The sequence below is a fragment of the Mastigoproctus giganteus genome, chromosome 11, assembly GCF_048544385.1.
Source record: "Mastigoproctus giganteus isolate SK-2022 chromosome 11, ASM4854438v1, whole genome shotgun sequence".
Classification (NCBI taxonomy): Eukaryota; Metazoa; Arthropoda; class Arachnida; order Uropygi; family Thelyphonidae; genus Mastigoproctus; species Mastigoproctus giganteus.
In genome coordinates this window covers 69137926-69154984 of record NC_143585.1, presented here as the reverse complement: position 1 = coordinate 69154984, position 17059 = coordinate 69137926, and the positions used below count along the sequence as shown (strand labels likewise).

The following is a 17059-nucleotide window of genomic DNA, read 5'->3' as shown; positions in this document are numbered from 1 at the left end:
TAAAAATATTAACAAAAATAAGATACTTTTTTTTTGTGAATTCATGTATTCATATTTTCTGTAACTCCTATTATTTTATATTTTGTCTTTGTTCTGTACCGTTTTGGTGTTCTCTTTTATCTATTTTTCTTTTCATTCTTGTATTTCTAATTTTTCTTGTGTCATGCAGAATACTGCATACTAAAGGAAGTTGTTCCTTCCAATGTTTTGGATGTTCCCTCACTCGAAGCAACTTGATCACTGAATAGAATATAAAATATCCTCGAGAACGGAATCCATTTTAAATTGCTAAAGACAGCGAACAACTATGAAATGAAATAGCTGAAATATTTAAATTTTGTATTTGGGCTTGTTAAAAATATTAGTGGAGCCAAACCAAATTTCTTTAAACTCCGATAAATAGAACCAACAATTGTTATTTCTTTTTTCCATACAGTTTTTTTATAGTTAAATGTAATTTTAATGCAGTATTATTCCTCGTGAACGTGTTATTTTTTTAAAGAGACATATATAAACAGAGAGAAAAGAAATTTAAAAAGGTGTATATGGGAGAAGAGTAATAAATATCATAGAGAACTTACAAAGTTTAAGTAAGTGCTCTATAAAGTTATAACGATAGTAATTAATTGATAAGGAGATTTTTATAGTTACTCTTAATTTCTATTAATCACAGAAAACGAAAAAAAATCCTTTTTTTTTAAGAAAAAAAGTCACGCCTGAAATTTAATGTACTGTTTATATTAACTAACTTGTTTCCATCGCTAACAGACAAATAGTGCTCCCAGACAGCCACCAAATATTTGTATACTATTAAAATTCAATAGAGTACACACTGAAGAAATATACTCCCACAAAAAAGAAAAAGAATTCTTTCACTCATTCAAAGATAAATGAACCTCAGCGTATCTGAATACTGTTCTAACCGTATTTTACACACTCAAAGCTCAGCAGATACTTAAAGGAAATGCAAGTGGGGATACATTGGCATGGTCATGGAATGCATTTCACGAAGACTGCTGAGTTTGCAATTGGAATGCACAGATCCTCTGGGTTCTGTAACCTACTTGTTCTGTTATGCAACGAAGAACACGATCGTGTTACCGAAAGCCACTGTTTGCGTGTCATTTTTAGATAGGTAAGGAAAGAGGGCTTTTTTTTATTATTATTTCTTCCTTTGTTCGTCTTTGGAGGGAAAACTCATGAAATTCGTTGCTTCCGGTGGGACGTTCTGTTCCATTCCCAGATCCTTTTAGCCTTGTTGAAGAATTTATCGTGTGGGAAAAACGATAGTTTTAAAAGAATCTCGTTTGGTAGCGTGGTATAACTAAGACGTGGTTCGTCGTATTTGTCTTATTTCAGTCATGTTGGTGGCAGGTTTTTTTCCTTTTTTTTTTTTTTTAAGCGCAGCTTCTTAATTATTTATTATTTTCGATTTCAGTCATGTTGGTTTTTTTTTTTTCCTTTAAGCGCAGTTTCTCAATTTTCTATTATTTAAATTAATTTTAAATATCATTTAATAAACTATTTAGAGAGAGAGAGAGACAATGAATTTAATTAATTAACGTTGATTTAGAATATTTTAAAAAAAGCCGATTTTCAAATCGAAAAATCCAAAAATAAAATTAAAAATCCCAGTTTAAAAATAAATACACCATTAATATTCAAAGATACTTATGTTCTATATATTGTATATTTGATCACCTGCTTTAGTTTTGATGGTTATGATTTATCGTATCTTATCATTGTAATCATATGTTTATTCTTCAAGGTTTCTCTTTACCATGAGCATGCTCTTTTGGGATTTTTTGTTACTTATGCTTTTATTTATCATACTTTATCTTGTTGAACCTTATTTATTGTATTATATTATACTTTATTGTGTTTTATTAAAGAATTTCGCTACATTTATGTTTTAAACATTTCAATTGTACAAGGTGCGGCTAAAAAGAACTGTTGGGTTTTGGTTTGGGTTTTATTGGCGCATTAGCAACTAAGGCTATATGCACCAAAACCAGGTCGTATAAAACAAAACAGTTAAGCTTACGTTATAACAGTACTGGTATAAAATATATAACAATAAATAAATAACAGTAAAAAGGTATAAGTTAAATATGAGTAAAAAATGTTTAGTGATTTTATATAGGTACCCCATTACGTTACCCTTAATCTCAATGTGCCTTGGGATCTAGCAGAAACTGATGTCAAAGGAACACTTAAAAAGAGAATGTAACATCTGCTAGACTTGGATCAGGAATGGATTATATCTCATCTCTGATAAAGCCTGTAGTATACTTAAAGAGTCAGTGTACACCATACACAGTTGCTATTTGTGGGTCCAAGGCTAACCTGTAGAGGGTGTTCAGTGGGAAACGACACCAAGGGTTCCCCCCATCTCCGCGTAGTATACATTGTGGGTATATAACAGAACGCTGTCAATGCCAGAGGTTTAAAGGTGTATGTATGGATTTTGTATATGTGTATTATCGTGTACCGTTCTTCCTCTGGTCATTTAGCCGCTGGGCCCCATTAGGGACCAAAACGTTAACCACACTCCACCTCGTAGAAGCAGACCAGGTACACCAGTATTATAGTTATTTACTCTGGCAGGTCCTGCCACCTAACTGCCTGAGATTTCAGTGGATATGACCTTAAAAAATAAAAAGGCTGACTGCTATAGATAGGGGCCAGCCAAAAGGGGTACTAGTTAAACGATTTGCTGTTATTAAGTTTTTGGGTGTAGGGCTCAAGCTAACTCTATATTATTATCATTTATTAAATCCAAATACACTACAGATACATTCTCAATTACTGTCTACAGTGAATAAGTATTACAATACATTCCGATACATATAAAAACAAATAGTTGAAAAAAAAACTAAATTTATGAAGGTACAAAGGGTAAGTAAAAAGGAAAGGGTGATAAAGAGAAATCCCCAGAGGAAAGGAAGGATTAAAGAGATATAGTGAAATCAATAAATACCTATACAGTATGTGTGAACATCCAAACAGGACTTGTCCAACACCAATATACAAAACATGGCAAAGGCCACTTTGAAGTCCACGGCCGAGGACGTATTTCCAGAAGAAGCCACAGAATCCAGTAAGAGCCTAATCGCATCTACCGTTGATTTACGTACTTTTACGAAATCCGAATTGGGAACCAGCCTGTAAATTTTTGTAAGTATAGTAATACATAAACCTAGTAACTATTAATTTTTCTAAAACTTTTCCAAGAAAAGGCAACAGGCCTATTAGACGAAACAATGAAGAAGAATCAGCAGATTTACCAGGTTTCAAAATGAACTTTAAATTAGCTACTTTCCAAGGTTTAGGAAAAACACCATCACTTAAGTATTTGTTCATCAGATTTAGGATAAGATTAGGTTTCAACTGCCATATTCGTTTTAGGATCACTACTTCAAGCAAGTCTAGACCTGGACATTTGTTGTCTCTGAACGTATTAATAGCTTCCCCAGTCTCATTCTCATTATATGCATCCTCCTCACTTGCGCCTATAAACATAAGATGGTCTATTCTATTCTAATATTAGCCTGGTCTGTGCTTTCTGGAACATAAATGTCTTGACTGATAATCTCAACTCTGTAGTGGACATAGTGCTTTTGTCAAGCAGTTCCTGTGGTTCCCCACAAATCCGCGTTGAGTACTCTGTGAAGTGTGCACAACATTTTAAGGCCAGTCAGTGTGAGGCCAAAAGCATATAATCCCACTGCAGTGGAGAGGCGGCATCAGCAAAGGAACTTCAAGGAGAACAGGTAAAGGCAGGAATCCCCTTGGTTTGTCAAGAGAAGTTGAGAATCATTCGGTGAAGTCTTCTTCTAGGAGCAGCGGGGAACATGTTAGAGCATTGTAGGAGAAGATGAAGTTACTGTGATTGGACAGGAAAAAATTAGACGGCTCTCGAGTGGCCACATAATAGAGACTCGGTGATGTGATTGCAATGGTGCATCCTGTGTAGCACATAATCATTACTGGAATTGGTATATCCCTATGGCTGACAAGTTATTTAATTTCTGATGTGACTGACAGTGGGGAAAGCTAGTTGACAGGATGAGCTACGGTAGTCATAGGTATGCCAGTTGGTGGTTGTGAGTGATAGCAGTGCCTGTTGAAGACCGCGGTGGCATAGGTCGAGAATGCTTTATAGGCTCCTTCTGATTCCAATACCCTAGCCTCTGGATGGGTTGTTGATACATTGAGGGCCAGAAGAAGCTGGTTGCGGGGGTCAAGATAGATCGGACAGGAATGCATCACGTGGTTCCAGTCCTCTAGCTCTCCACAGATGCAAAAGCATTGTCAGCCAGACCAAAATCGAGAAGACGCCTTTTATATTATACATGGCCAGTCAAAATAAAGGATGTGTAGACATTGGGATAGAATGAGTTGCAGCGTCGTTTGTTGAGGAAGGTGACATCCGGAATAAAGAGTTTAGTAGTAATTTCACCTGTTGATGAGCTGTTCCATAGGGAAACCAGTTCACTCCACACACGGGTCATCTCATGTTTGGTGTTAGTGTCTGTACGTGTTTTTATGGTGAGTATTTCAACCTTTTTATTCTTCTTGATGGCATGAGAGAGGTCGAAGTATATGACATGGAGATCTAGAGGTAGGCATCCAGTAAAACTTCTAGTGCAGCGGTTGACGATTCTTCAGGTTGCAGCATCATAAGCTGCTGAACCTGAAGAATCAGACGTTGCATTCTTACTATAGTCATTCTGTTATACTACACTGCGGCGCCATATGTGACAATGGGAATAAGCTAACTCTATAGTAGTGGCATAGTATATAGGGTCAGGCGCCACGGGTGGTTTCCCACATCTGCGCTAAGCTAACCCTATAGGTAGGTATGTCGAGGGTCAGACGGCTCCGGGGATTTCTCCCATCTCTGCGTATGTTCTATGTATCGAGTGACTATGCCAGAGGATTAAAATCCCCTGTCTATGCCAGAGGATTAAAAATAATGTATAGGTCATGTGGTATGTAGTTTGTTGTGCCCATTGTTCATCCGGCCTATTGGCCCAAGGGCCCTTAGTGGGACCCGGCGTTACCATACCTAGCGACGGGGACGCCGGCCGGGTATACCAAGAGACTAATTATACTCTGGCAGATCCTGCCACTTACTTTCCTGAGATTTCGGTGACTAGGACCTAAAATAAAGGTTGGAGCGATCTCAGTTGATTTAGGTAAAACTGCATTTAGAAAGCGCTGCATGGGATTTTAGGCTGACAGAACTATTTCTAGACAGCCTAAAAGGTCGGGCAAATTTTGATGTGATTTAAATTTGGACATGTGGGGCAGTCGCTGTACAAGAGAAAGTGTTGGGAAGGGAGTGTGAAACTTGAAGAGGGGTCGATAGGAAGGTGACCCCCCATTTTCAATGGGGCATGCCCATGCCCCACCAGAGTGAAAATATGGGGGGCGAGGAGGGGAGAAGAGCAAATACTCTCTTCCCCCTCTCCGGGAAATAGGAAAAAACAAGGCCGCCCAAGGGAGTGCGGTTTTGGGTCATCAGTAGGCCATCCAAGTCACTCTAAAGTCTTGTCTTACTGTGGTATGGTGAGTTTTGTGTATGTCACGTACTTGTTTGACCTCCTGCAGTCTTTCTAGTCGGGTTGCCTTTGGTGTATTTCTATCATTGATTTCCTTCTGGAAAATAGATTCTGGGAATATTGACTGAGTGCCTTGGAGTCTTCTTGGGTGTCTAACAGTCTGGGTTCTTGGTTGTCTGGTATATATTGGATTGCCGTTATTAGGCGTAGTCGTAGGTCGTCATATAGATCGCACTCAAACATTAAGTGTCTTCAGAACTCCGAGTTGCCACAGGGACAGTCCGCGTTATTTATGATGCCAAGTTGGTGAAGCTTAGCTTTAAATGGGCCGTGTCCTGTAAGGAGGAAGGTGAAACCACACTGGTGCCTTAGGGTACAGTTTGGTGACAGTGGGGAGGAATCTTCTAGGCACTGAGCCTTTTTCTGTGTCGCTTCATCTCCTCTGCCAAATCTGGACAATGTGGTCGGCGATTCTTCTCTTCTCACAGTTGCGGTCATATATTTTACTAAGGGTTAGCAGCAGAGCTATGGGTCTGTAGGAACTAGGTATCTCCGGTAGCCTTGTTGGGTTTTTAGGAGCAGTTTTAAATTTACCTTTTTCCACTGTAGTGGAAATTTACCTGCTTCTAGGCAGCAATTGAATAGTTTTAGCAGTAATTCCGGTATATGTTCCATTGCTTCTTTTGCCATCTCCGGTTCGATTAGGTCCAGTCGACGGCATTTCTTATTTTTCGTACGGCTTGCTGCACCCTGAATTTCTTCTAAGGTGAAGGGGGGGTTCTATTTGGTCATTATTATAGCAATTATTTGCTTGGCAGATAGCCTGCAGCTCATCTGTTAGTGTTGTTGGCAGCTCCTGAAGTCGGACATGTGGGGCAGTGGCAGTTGTCCAGGATGTTCCCAATCGACTCCTTCCAGGTTATGGATAAATTTCCTTGTGCTGTTTTGGTGGCTGTCACGACTTACCCCCTGGGCAGTTTGTGAGTGGTAATTTTGTATACCCCCCCCCCAGGGGTTGCTGTTCCCTGAACCTTGTACCAGCATCTCCCATGATTCTCTTTTCTTTTTCTTTATCTGTTCAGTATAACAATTTCTAGCGATTCTATATTGGTTCCTAAGTTCAGTAACTTCTTGTTGCGGCTAATTCCTCCTAGCCCTCTGAAATTGTTTCCTTCTGTGCTGTACTAATTTCCTCATTCGTGTGAGCTCTGGAGTCCACCAGGGCGTGGCCCCTGCAGTGAGATTCTTCTCTTCATGGCTTTTTCTGCTGCTTAAGTTATTATTTTTGTTACATCCTTCTGGAGTCGTTCCGAGTTTTCACTCCCGCATGCCTGCTCCCTCAGTGTGTGCAGTATTGCTGGCCTGCTCTGCGTAGCGTCTCTCGGAAGGCGTCCCAGTTTGCCTTGCTGAGGGCGAATCTATTTAGCATGTGCCTGTCGGCAGTTGTCCTTGTCAGGTTCCTTTCTAATGTGAAGGTTATTGTACGATGGTCCGAGATCGTCCAGGCGTTTCTAACCGTCCAATTTGTGATGTGGGTGTCTATGTTTCTTGTGGATAATGTTATGTCAATTTCTGCTTCCCATAAGGTGTTGCAGAAGGGTTCGTTTTTAATAACAAATATGGAGTTGGCCAGGTGCTCCTCGAGCCTTTGCCCATTCATTGAGCCTCTTCTTTCGGGCGTAGTACGGTGCCAGAGGGAGGACCTGCGGTTGACGTCCGCCACCACTAGTACCTTGCGTCCGCTTAGTGCAGTTTGAAGATTCTCCAGGTATGTTATCGCATAGTCGATTTCTGCCCCTGGCCTACGGTATAGAGCAACCACATAAAGACTTCCCAGGGAGGTGACAAGGTGGGCACATGCTACCCAGGGAGTGCAGAATTGTGGGATTTTTGTGACCGTGATATGGGGGTTCCTGATTATCACAGTTACCCATGGGGTTTTATCTGTGTACTGCACAATTTTGTATTTAATAGGATATCCCCGTACTTGCTTTTGGTGTGTGTACGGTTCCAATGTTATGAGTATGTCGACGTTTTCTTCGTCAGCTTTTAGTCGGACTTGCTTCGCTACCGCCTGGGCACGCTGTGCATTGAGCTGGTGGAATGTGAGAACTCTGGAGTTGAATTGTTTATGGTGTGTGGCCATAATCTATTCTCTGTTGGTAGGAACTCGTGATTTTTTGGTATGTCGGACACCCAGTATCGCGGATCCCGAACGAGCTTAGGTGATTATGCATAGTTGATGGAAGATGTGAAGTGGATCCAAGATTCCTTCTGACTCTGTGACGTATTTGGCACATGTACGTTTGAAGGTATTATGTTATCTGTGGTGGGGTAACGGCGAAATGTGTTTAATTGCTGCGTTGTGTTCTTCTGAATGTTTGCTAAGTCCTCAAATAGTTTTCCTTTGAGGTGGATTTTAAATTTCGGGAAAAGCGCACAGTGGCTGACTCATGGTTTCGTCACCGTACACTTTCCTTAACATCACCAACGTTTCTGCACCATTTTTACTGAGTTTCGCTACAATTTTAATAACGATTCTTTGCTTTAAATTACGATCACTCATTTTTCTGCTTCAGTATATAAGGGTTAAAACACTGATTCACTTAAAGATGTACAGTTAAATCAAAACTTAACCGATTACAACGAAACAAAACTGATCTGTACAGAAAAATACAAGCTACATCATGATATGAATGTCGTTGACATGTACAGTGGTAAGGCGTTGGTAAGAAAGATTCTTGTTTCATTTTAGCCGTACCTCTAAGTGTTTCCTTTTATAAACATATTCAAATAATATAGAGGGAATATAAAATAAACAAATTCTGCTGCACAAATGAAATAAAATAGAAAATAAATAAAACGTAAGTTTTCTCTAACTATTCTCATTTTTTTTTCTGCTTTTCAGCCAACTAAAGTCTTCTTGCCTAGTGGACGCAAATATACTTACCATTATGATGACAAGGGCGGATTAAAATTCGTCACTACCCCTAAAGGAACTAGACATAACTTTGCAGGTTATGTGTCTCTGGGATTCTACAAACTATGTTACACACCTCCAGGGAATAGTGGAACTTACGTAGTGAACTACAATGATCTCCGCTTGCCAGTGGTCAAGTACTATCCGGGAGATCACGGACGCGCCCTGTACAAATACAACAAAAAGTCTTTGTTGATCGGTGTGGTGTATGGTGGAGGACAGATATTTAGGAATTATACATCATCAGGGTTGGTCCACATCGAGTACTGGAAGGGGCAAGATGCAGAAGTTAGCAGTGAATTCGTCTATAAAGGAGCAATGCTCAGTTTGTGGAAGTTGAGATTTACTGGCCAGTTCCAACTCACGGGAGCCACATTCACGTACAAATACAACGGGCTTTTTAGGGTTAAATCAATTTCTCCAAAGATTGGGAGTCTCCTTCTACCGGCATTGGAATTTACCTACAATGAAACGACTGGTAAGTTAGAAAAAACTGGTGGGTTTCGATGTGTGGAGACTCATAAGAACGAGACACTCTTCTCTGATGGTATTGCGTCGTTTGTGAGGCAATTCGACGCGCTGCATCGTCTGAGAAATTTCTTCATTGTGATCAGCGAGAAGGAAGTGTATAGGATGGATGTCCAGTATGACAATCGAAACTTAGTAGTCCAATCGCGCATCTACATGAAACACCTGGGGACATCGAAGGTGAGGTCGCAGAACTATTCCTATGACGAAGATGGACAATTGGTTGAGATGGTTGGGAGAGATCACTGGAGATTCCACTACGACCAGAACGGCAACATGATCACCATGCAGTACATGGGCAACAAGATCGACATTTTGCATGACGTTGGCGACAGGATCGTCAGCTTCGGAGAAACGCCTTACATAGTCGATGGACGAGGTTTTGTGGTGCAAAGAGGCGAAGAGAGATTTGTATATAATGCAAACGGCCACCTAATTCGCGCTTTCCGGACAGGACGGTACGACATTGAGTACTTCTACGACGCCAGGGGGCGTCTAACCATAAGAAAAGATAACCTCGGTAATGTGACCCAGTTCTTTTATTCCAATCCTTCGCAGCCGTCCGTAGTAACACACATGTACAACAATGCAGATGGGAGAATTATCACTCTGCTTTACGACGAGAGGAATTTTCCGATTTTTATACTCCTCAACAAGGAAAGTTTCTACATAGCAACGGACCATACCGGAAGTCCACTGCTGGTGTACGACATTTACGGTGACGTTGTAAAAGAAATTCACAGGGGGCCTTACGGACATGTACTGTTCGATTCCAATCCGAACTTCTATTTACCAGTGGACTTTCAGGGAGGCCTGTTGGACCCCATGACCGGACTCATCCATTTCAGTGAGAAAATCTACGATTCGTTGGTTGGACAGTGGATGAGTCCCAGATGGGACGACATTTTATCCTTCCTGCACGATCCTCGGGGACTGCATCTTTACAGGTTTAACAAAAACGATCCTGTGAATCTGCACAAACGGTTCCAGAATAAAATGGGTGAGTGTAAGTTAAGCTTAGTTATAATTAATGCTCTGAAATGTTCATGCCATGTTATGAATTACTGTCGTAATTGAATAAATAAATACATCATCATCAGCCATTTTCAATCCACTGCAGGATGAAGGCCTCTCCAGCAACTTTCCAGTTCCTTCTGTTTTGAGCACTGGCCATCCATTTACTACCCAAAAACTCATGAATTTCATCTATCCATCTCCGCCTTTGTCTTCCAGGTTTTCTTCTAGCTCCTCTTGGGTACCATTCTGTTATTTTCTTAGTCCATCTGTCATGTCTTCGAGCTATGTGTCCTGCCTAAGACCATTTTAGTTCTTTAGTTTTGATAAGAATGTCCTTTACTTGAGTTTGCTGCCTAATCCATGTGTTTCTCTTCTTATCTAACAGTCTGATTCCCAGTATAATTCGTTCCATTCTTCGCTGTATAGTTCTCAGCTTCTCTTCCATTCTTTTGGTGAGTGCCCAAGTTTCACTTCCATAAGTCATGGTGGGGAGTATACATTGATTCATTATTTTACGTTTCAGACAAACTGGGATATTACTCTTCAGTATGTGACTATATTTCCATCCAAAATTTATTCTTCTCTTGACTTCCAGCCATTTATCATTATTACAGCTAATAACTTGTCCCAGATAAGTATATGACTCCACCTTTTCAATTACTGCTCCTTCAATCATTATTTCCCTTTCTGTGGCATACTTGTTCATCATTACTTTTGTTTTAGCCATATTCATTAAGATTTTCCTCTAATTCTTTGGGATCGTGGCTTATGACCACAATGTCATCTGCAAATAAATAAATATAATGCACATTAAATTGAACATACGCTAGAAAGATTTTGATTAACCATCTGAATGAATGATTGTTTTAAGTTTCAGTTTTATGAGTGGATAATCAGATGATCACACGACCCAAATTGAGACGAATGTCTTTGAGGTGTACAAAGAAAAGTGATATTAAGGCCACCCGAAAACTAATTCAGCTGCCAATGTGTATTATGTCTGTAAATTTCGTGCGTTTATCTGGTCGATTTGCTTGTTTTTCTGAACTAACCCAAGGAGTGAAAAAAAGGTCCTGGAGTCATTGATGGGATTTGAACCCGGGCCTTTTCCACTCGGTGTGGGGAGTACGGTGGTTATAACCATTATGCTAGCCTCACCGACTCCTTCTAAGGTGCATAGAGCAGGTTCGAAGATACCCGATATCCGGTTATGAGATTATAACGTTGATTGTCACTATTTATAGAATGTCCAATGGAGACATCAGATATCTCTTCTCACCAGTTAAACAGCGCGATGATTTTGATGGCCGTTTCAAGAGATCTCGTTATTCAATCCACTTGTTTACTAACAGCATGCGGTTCAAGGGAAATGGCCTTCATGATGGTACTGGAGGAGTTTCTATGCTCTTAAAATTTAGATGAATTTAAATCAGCCAGTCAATGGAAACCGATTTATTAGACATTCTTTCCATTAAACACAGGAAATCAAATATACTCTTTTGGTCTGCAGAGAAACCATCATTAGCTAAAATATAATATTGGATTAAAGTAATATAATTTTTCAGCAAACTGTAACCAACAAACACAAAAAAATATACCAAAATATACCAAATATACGCCGTATACCAAATACATTCATTTGTATAAAAAACCTGGATTAATTTCTTCTGTATATCATCTTATTTATAATAAAATATGCTTGTGCGTTATGAATAAGGAACATTTCATTTCATTAATTAATAAAAGTAAATTTTATTGGTACGACATCTTTTACAGAAAATTGTAAGGTAAAGAACCATCCAATCGCTGAAGTTTATTATTTGGGAATTTCTACATTGATACTTCTTTTAAAATATTCCTATATTGATACTTTGAAGATAGGGGATAAGGCAAAGTTATTTTTGATAATCACCACGTACATTCTTTGTTGTTTTTAAATATTTCGTTAATTTACATATAGAAAACTGAGTTGCGCACCCATTACAAAATAGAGCAAGACAGTCTGGCTTGTATCAGTTTCTATTAGCATTCCAAACCTCCAGTTAACTTTGGTTATCCACCAGGGAACGAAGGTATAACAAGATACCACCGAAGGTCTGGAAACCAATCAATGCATCTTGATCATGTGAAACTGGAGAGAGTAATAAGAGTTTACCGGAAGGTAACTCAGACGATAATTACCATAGACTTTTAACCTATAGGTTAACCGATGCACCAAGCATTCGATATTTGGAGAAGCTGGATAACTTAGATTACAGATTAAACTACTCGTAACTGAATAGACTCATTTCCCACAAAAGGTCATACTTCTCTTAAATTATCAGTTTCTGATTAGAGAAAAATACCTCATTGCGCAAGATTTGATCCTTTACCCTGAGGGCTGGCATTGGTTGTCTGTAATTGATTTCGACAGCTGATGGCGACAGTTTCGTAAAGTTTTGGTAAATTGCCTAAAGGTGTTACTATCCAAAATAGAAATCGTTTATCTAAATGTATTATGTGGAGTACTTTTGATTGTCTTGTAATAAGTCTCAGAAAAAGAAAGATGCCCAATGAAATAAAGAAAAAATAATGATCAAATTTAATGATCACACCTCGTATTTAAGAAATAAGTCTTTTGGATTGAGTTCTGTGGTATTTTTATCATTTTAATTCCACATTAATGTGGTAACCAAACAAACAGCTGCCATTAATCCCCGTATAGTAATTATAAATGTATTTAACCAAACAATTTGTTTCGATTTATTTTATTTTTATTATAATAATATTATTGTGCTTTCAGCTTATAAACAAAAGCCAGGATAGGTTGTTTGTTGCTGTTTTTTTTATTTGCACTGAGGAATCTTAGGTCATGAGGCCTTGGTCCGTTGTGTAAAACCGGATGAGAAACCAACTACTTGAGATCAGAAACAGTTCAATCCACGCCCAAGGCCGAATGAAGCACATTTATCAATCAAGACAGGTCAATAAATATTGATCATAGTTATGTTCATAGTCAGTATCTTTAAATGGCCTATTTCTTTAATAGAATGTCCGCGTGGTTAGCACAGTGATTAGCATCACCGTTCTACCCACGCCGGCTAGGAAAGGTCTAGGTTCGAATCCCAGCAGTGATGAGAAGAACTTTAATGGGCTTACTCTCTGGCGTAGATCGCAATATTTCCACCTGAAAGTTTTTCATCCAGCAAAATAGGCTAATTGATCAGAGAACATATGCAAATTACGGATATAATACACTTGGGCAGATGAGTTAGTTCTCAGGAAGCCCTAAAATACGATGTTTATTTTAATAAATAATGCTATTTTGTATATTATCTTATATTTATAATTTAAAATTGAGATATTTTATTTTAAGCTTATATTGATAATTTTTATACTTGAGTGCCCTAGCAGTAAAATTAATTTGTATTTAAATTATCCCTGTGTTTAGATCTCTTGGACTGGATAAGGAATCAAGGGATTACTATAGATAACCTGGACCTCGCAGCCACAGAGCTAACGAAGAAAAGAGTTCCCTCTTGTATAAATCGCGTGCATTTGGAGATGCCTTCTTTGCCTCTTCTTTCTGGACTTACGTGTGCTGTAAGAAAGAAATTGGACACTTTCTCGAGATTCAGTAGCGTTGAGAAATCTAAAGTGAAGAAAGAGCAACTTTTTGAAGCTGGGATGCCAAAAATAAGTACTCAAAATGTGCCTTTTGGACCAGGAATCACGCTGTCTCGTGCCCGTAGAAAAGTCATCGTTCGATCGACCGGAAAGGTCGACTCGACAAGGCGTGAGGTCGTGGCAGCAGTTTTCAACCACAGCTATCTGTTAGACTTCCACATGGTCATGCACGGGCAGGACACTTTCTACTTAGTGAAGGAGAGCCCATGGATGGTAGGAGACGACCTGAACCAATTACAGAAACTCGGAAATTTAGTGAACACCTCTGTGCACGAGATTAAAGCCGAAGATCAAAAATCGGGCCACAACGTGGATGTCAGGATACACGCTCATCACACAATTCTGAACATCAGGTACGGAACCACTTTAGAGAAGGAGAGCCAAAGGTTGCTGCGACACGCGGTGAAACACGCCATCGGCCAGAGATGGATTCAAGAAAAGAACGAGATCATGGCCAACCAGCGCGGATCGATGAGGTGGACAGAGAAGGAGAAGGAGGAAATACTGAATTACGGCTCTGCAGTGGACTATCTCGCAGAATTCTATCACGACTTAGAAAAGTATCCCGAATTAGCAGACGATCCGTCTAACGTCGTCTTTCTGAAGTCGAATAACAGACAGAAGAGGTGATAACGGACAATTCGCTATGCAACTATCTTAAAGCCATCCGTCAATTTCAAAACAAAATAGAAACCAAAAGAGACAATTCTCCATGAGGAGGAGGAGGCTTCAGGAAGCATCGAAAGTGCTGTTGGAGTACTCATAGTGCCAACGGGAACATCGCGGTGAATCTGGCGAAGTTCCACGAGAACACTTAGAAGTGAAAAGGGATCAGAGTTCCACACACACGCCTACAATCTGAACAAACAGTTTTTTTTTTTTCCTCGTTGTTTTCGAATTCCACGTGGAGCTCGCGACGACGAATGATCACGTGACTATCTACGGGTGTTGTGTCTTCGTCAAGGTGCTTGGGAGTCGATTCTTACGGAGCCTAGATGACACTGCGGTGAGCATCAGCACTGGTATTAGTACGGTACCTTCCCCTACCCCCGATATTGTGATAAGTGCCATATACTACGAACAGTTGTTGCAGCGTTGTCACGTGGCTGATCCAACAGTTTGGATTAACCAAAACATTGCCTTAGTTCCTTCATACACTGAAAAACACAAACAAACACGCGCCAATAGAATAGCAAGTCTGGAAAATCCCAAACCAAAGATAAAAATCAACCTACCATAGAAACTCTATTGCCGACAATTCTTCCGCTGGAATACGGAACTGTTCGTGTTTTGTTGTGGTCATAACAAAAGAAATTAAAAGAAAAAAAATTAACCCAAGAGTGAGCGCGATTTGCCTTCAGGTTTCTTGTGCTAAGAAATGCTTGTAGAATACGAAGTTTGTACAATGGACTTCTCGCACTGTTGTTAAGAGTACTGCAAACTGAATACACCTCTCTGCTGCTTGCTGCTTTGTTTATAAATAATAAATCCATCATTTTATACTGATTTCAAAGTGTGCTTGCCTCATGATTGTTTTCTCTTATTTCAAAAGCAGGATTACTGTACTTCACTGTCTTTCATTCACAAGTATATCCATAATTCTATTCTCAATCAAAGTTTCATTTAAGAAATTTATTGCATAAATTGACAATATTAGCTTGATAAATTAATCAATAAGTCATTGAAGGTCACTAAGATTACTTACTCCGGTGTTTCTATCAGTAAACTTGATGGATTACTAACTGATTACGCTTGATGCTGATTAAATTTGAAAGACGAAGTATCCTGTGGAGACAACTTCCTATAACTCCTAAATTATCCAATAAGTAAATTAAAGGAATAGTGAGAGGGATTCTGATTAACCATTAACCACTCAGTGATATAATCTTAATAGTAAACTAATAATATTGCGATTGTTATTAGTACATTTATTACTAAATTATTATCTACTAACTTAATTTAAAAATTAATTATAAATGGTAAATTAACGGAGGTATAGCATACCACCGTCTCATAGGTGAATTTTTTAATTTTATAAATGGAAATATGAATTTATTAAATTGAAAATCTGTAAACCTCAATGCCAACAAATTGATTTCAAAATATGCAATCCAAGTCCACGAACCGACTTCAGTTCCTTTAAGAATCACTTTCCATGTAATGTAAACAATAAATGCAGTATTTTCCAATTTAAAAAACATTTAAAAAATTTTTAATATAAATTGTTGTTTTGCTGACCATTTTTGGTTTTTTATAATTTTTTTATAATTTATTTAATTGGCAGCCTCTTTGCAACGGGTAAGCAGGTGGCGCAACTATCGTTTTTCTTTTTAATAATGTCTATTATTTACTTTTCAAATATGGCACTACACTATCACTTTTACACTCACACCTTAATAGCACAGCAATTCTCTTTAAAAATGGATGACAAAGCGAACAGAATGATCAAAGAACAATCATACAAGACCAAAATGGAATTCTCTGGACATTTTATAGTGAAGGACGAGAGAAAGAAATATAGGACAACTGGCTCCTTAAACTAACGCTCCCTATAAATAAAAATGTCTCAAAAAATCGATAAATTATTTTTCCTGCAACACTTACTAACAGCATTACACACCATCGACTTAATTATATAAGAAATACTTATTTATATCCATAGAATTAAAACAAATTAAACCCTTTCAAGCTTTTTTCCACCCAATTCTTTATATATGTTAAAGCAAATTAAAAATGAGTTAATTGATTGAGATTCTGAAAAAAAGCAAGTTGTACAAACACGTGGTGGAACACTTCATTTTGTTAAAATTCTTTCCTGGAGCACAAAAATAAAATACTGCGTAATTCCATCCTGCTGTTACTTAGTACAGAGGACACAGAAAGGTCATGAACAGAACGGAAGAAAGAGCACCGTGTAACTAAATGAGATAAACGGAAATAAGACTTGAATCGGTAAATATCTCTTAGGGAATACGATAAGTAGAAAAAACAGAATATCAGGAGGATGGATTACAAGAAGCTGGATAAACAAACGAATGAAATATTGAAGGTACAGCTATTGCGAGTCCATGAACAAACAGAATACAATTATTCGGGAAAAAATAAAATAATTGATGATATAGAAATAGAAAAGCTAATTTAGGTCAAAGCTTTCTGCTACGAGAACTGCAGAACATTATTATACAGGTTAGGATAATAGCTTCAGTATTTACTAATATGGTAACACTTCGCCACGAGTTGCCTCTGTATTGCACTAGGCAACTCCCTCTAAAGCAGTGTTTCCCAACCTTTTTTTTACCAT

The 17059-nt window shown here is 38.7% G+C and overlaps 1 protein-coding gene across 4 annotated transcripts in view; it reads left to right on the top strand.

Moving 5' to 3' along the window:
* Positions 1-15071, top strand: part of LOC150078095 (teneurin-m-like) — a 287032-nt gene extending 271961 nt beyond the window's left edge. For all 4 annotated transcript variants that reach the window (XM_090384887.1, XM_090384889.1, XM_090384888.1 and 1 more), the window contains 2 exons: positions 8476-10075; positions 13523-15071. In XM_090384887.1, coding sequence (XP_090241013.1) covers positions 8476-10075; positions 13523-14388 — 2466 coding nt within the window. In that variant the 3' untranslated portion in view covers positions 14389-15071. The remainder of the gene's footprint in view (positions 1-8475; positions 10076-13522) is intronic.
* The last annotated feature ends 1988 nt before the right edge of the window (positions 15072-17059 follow it).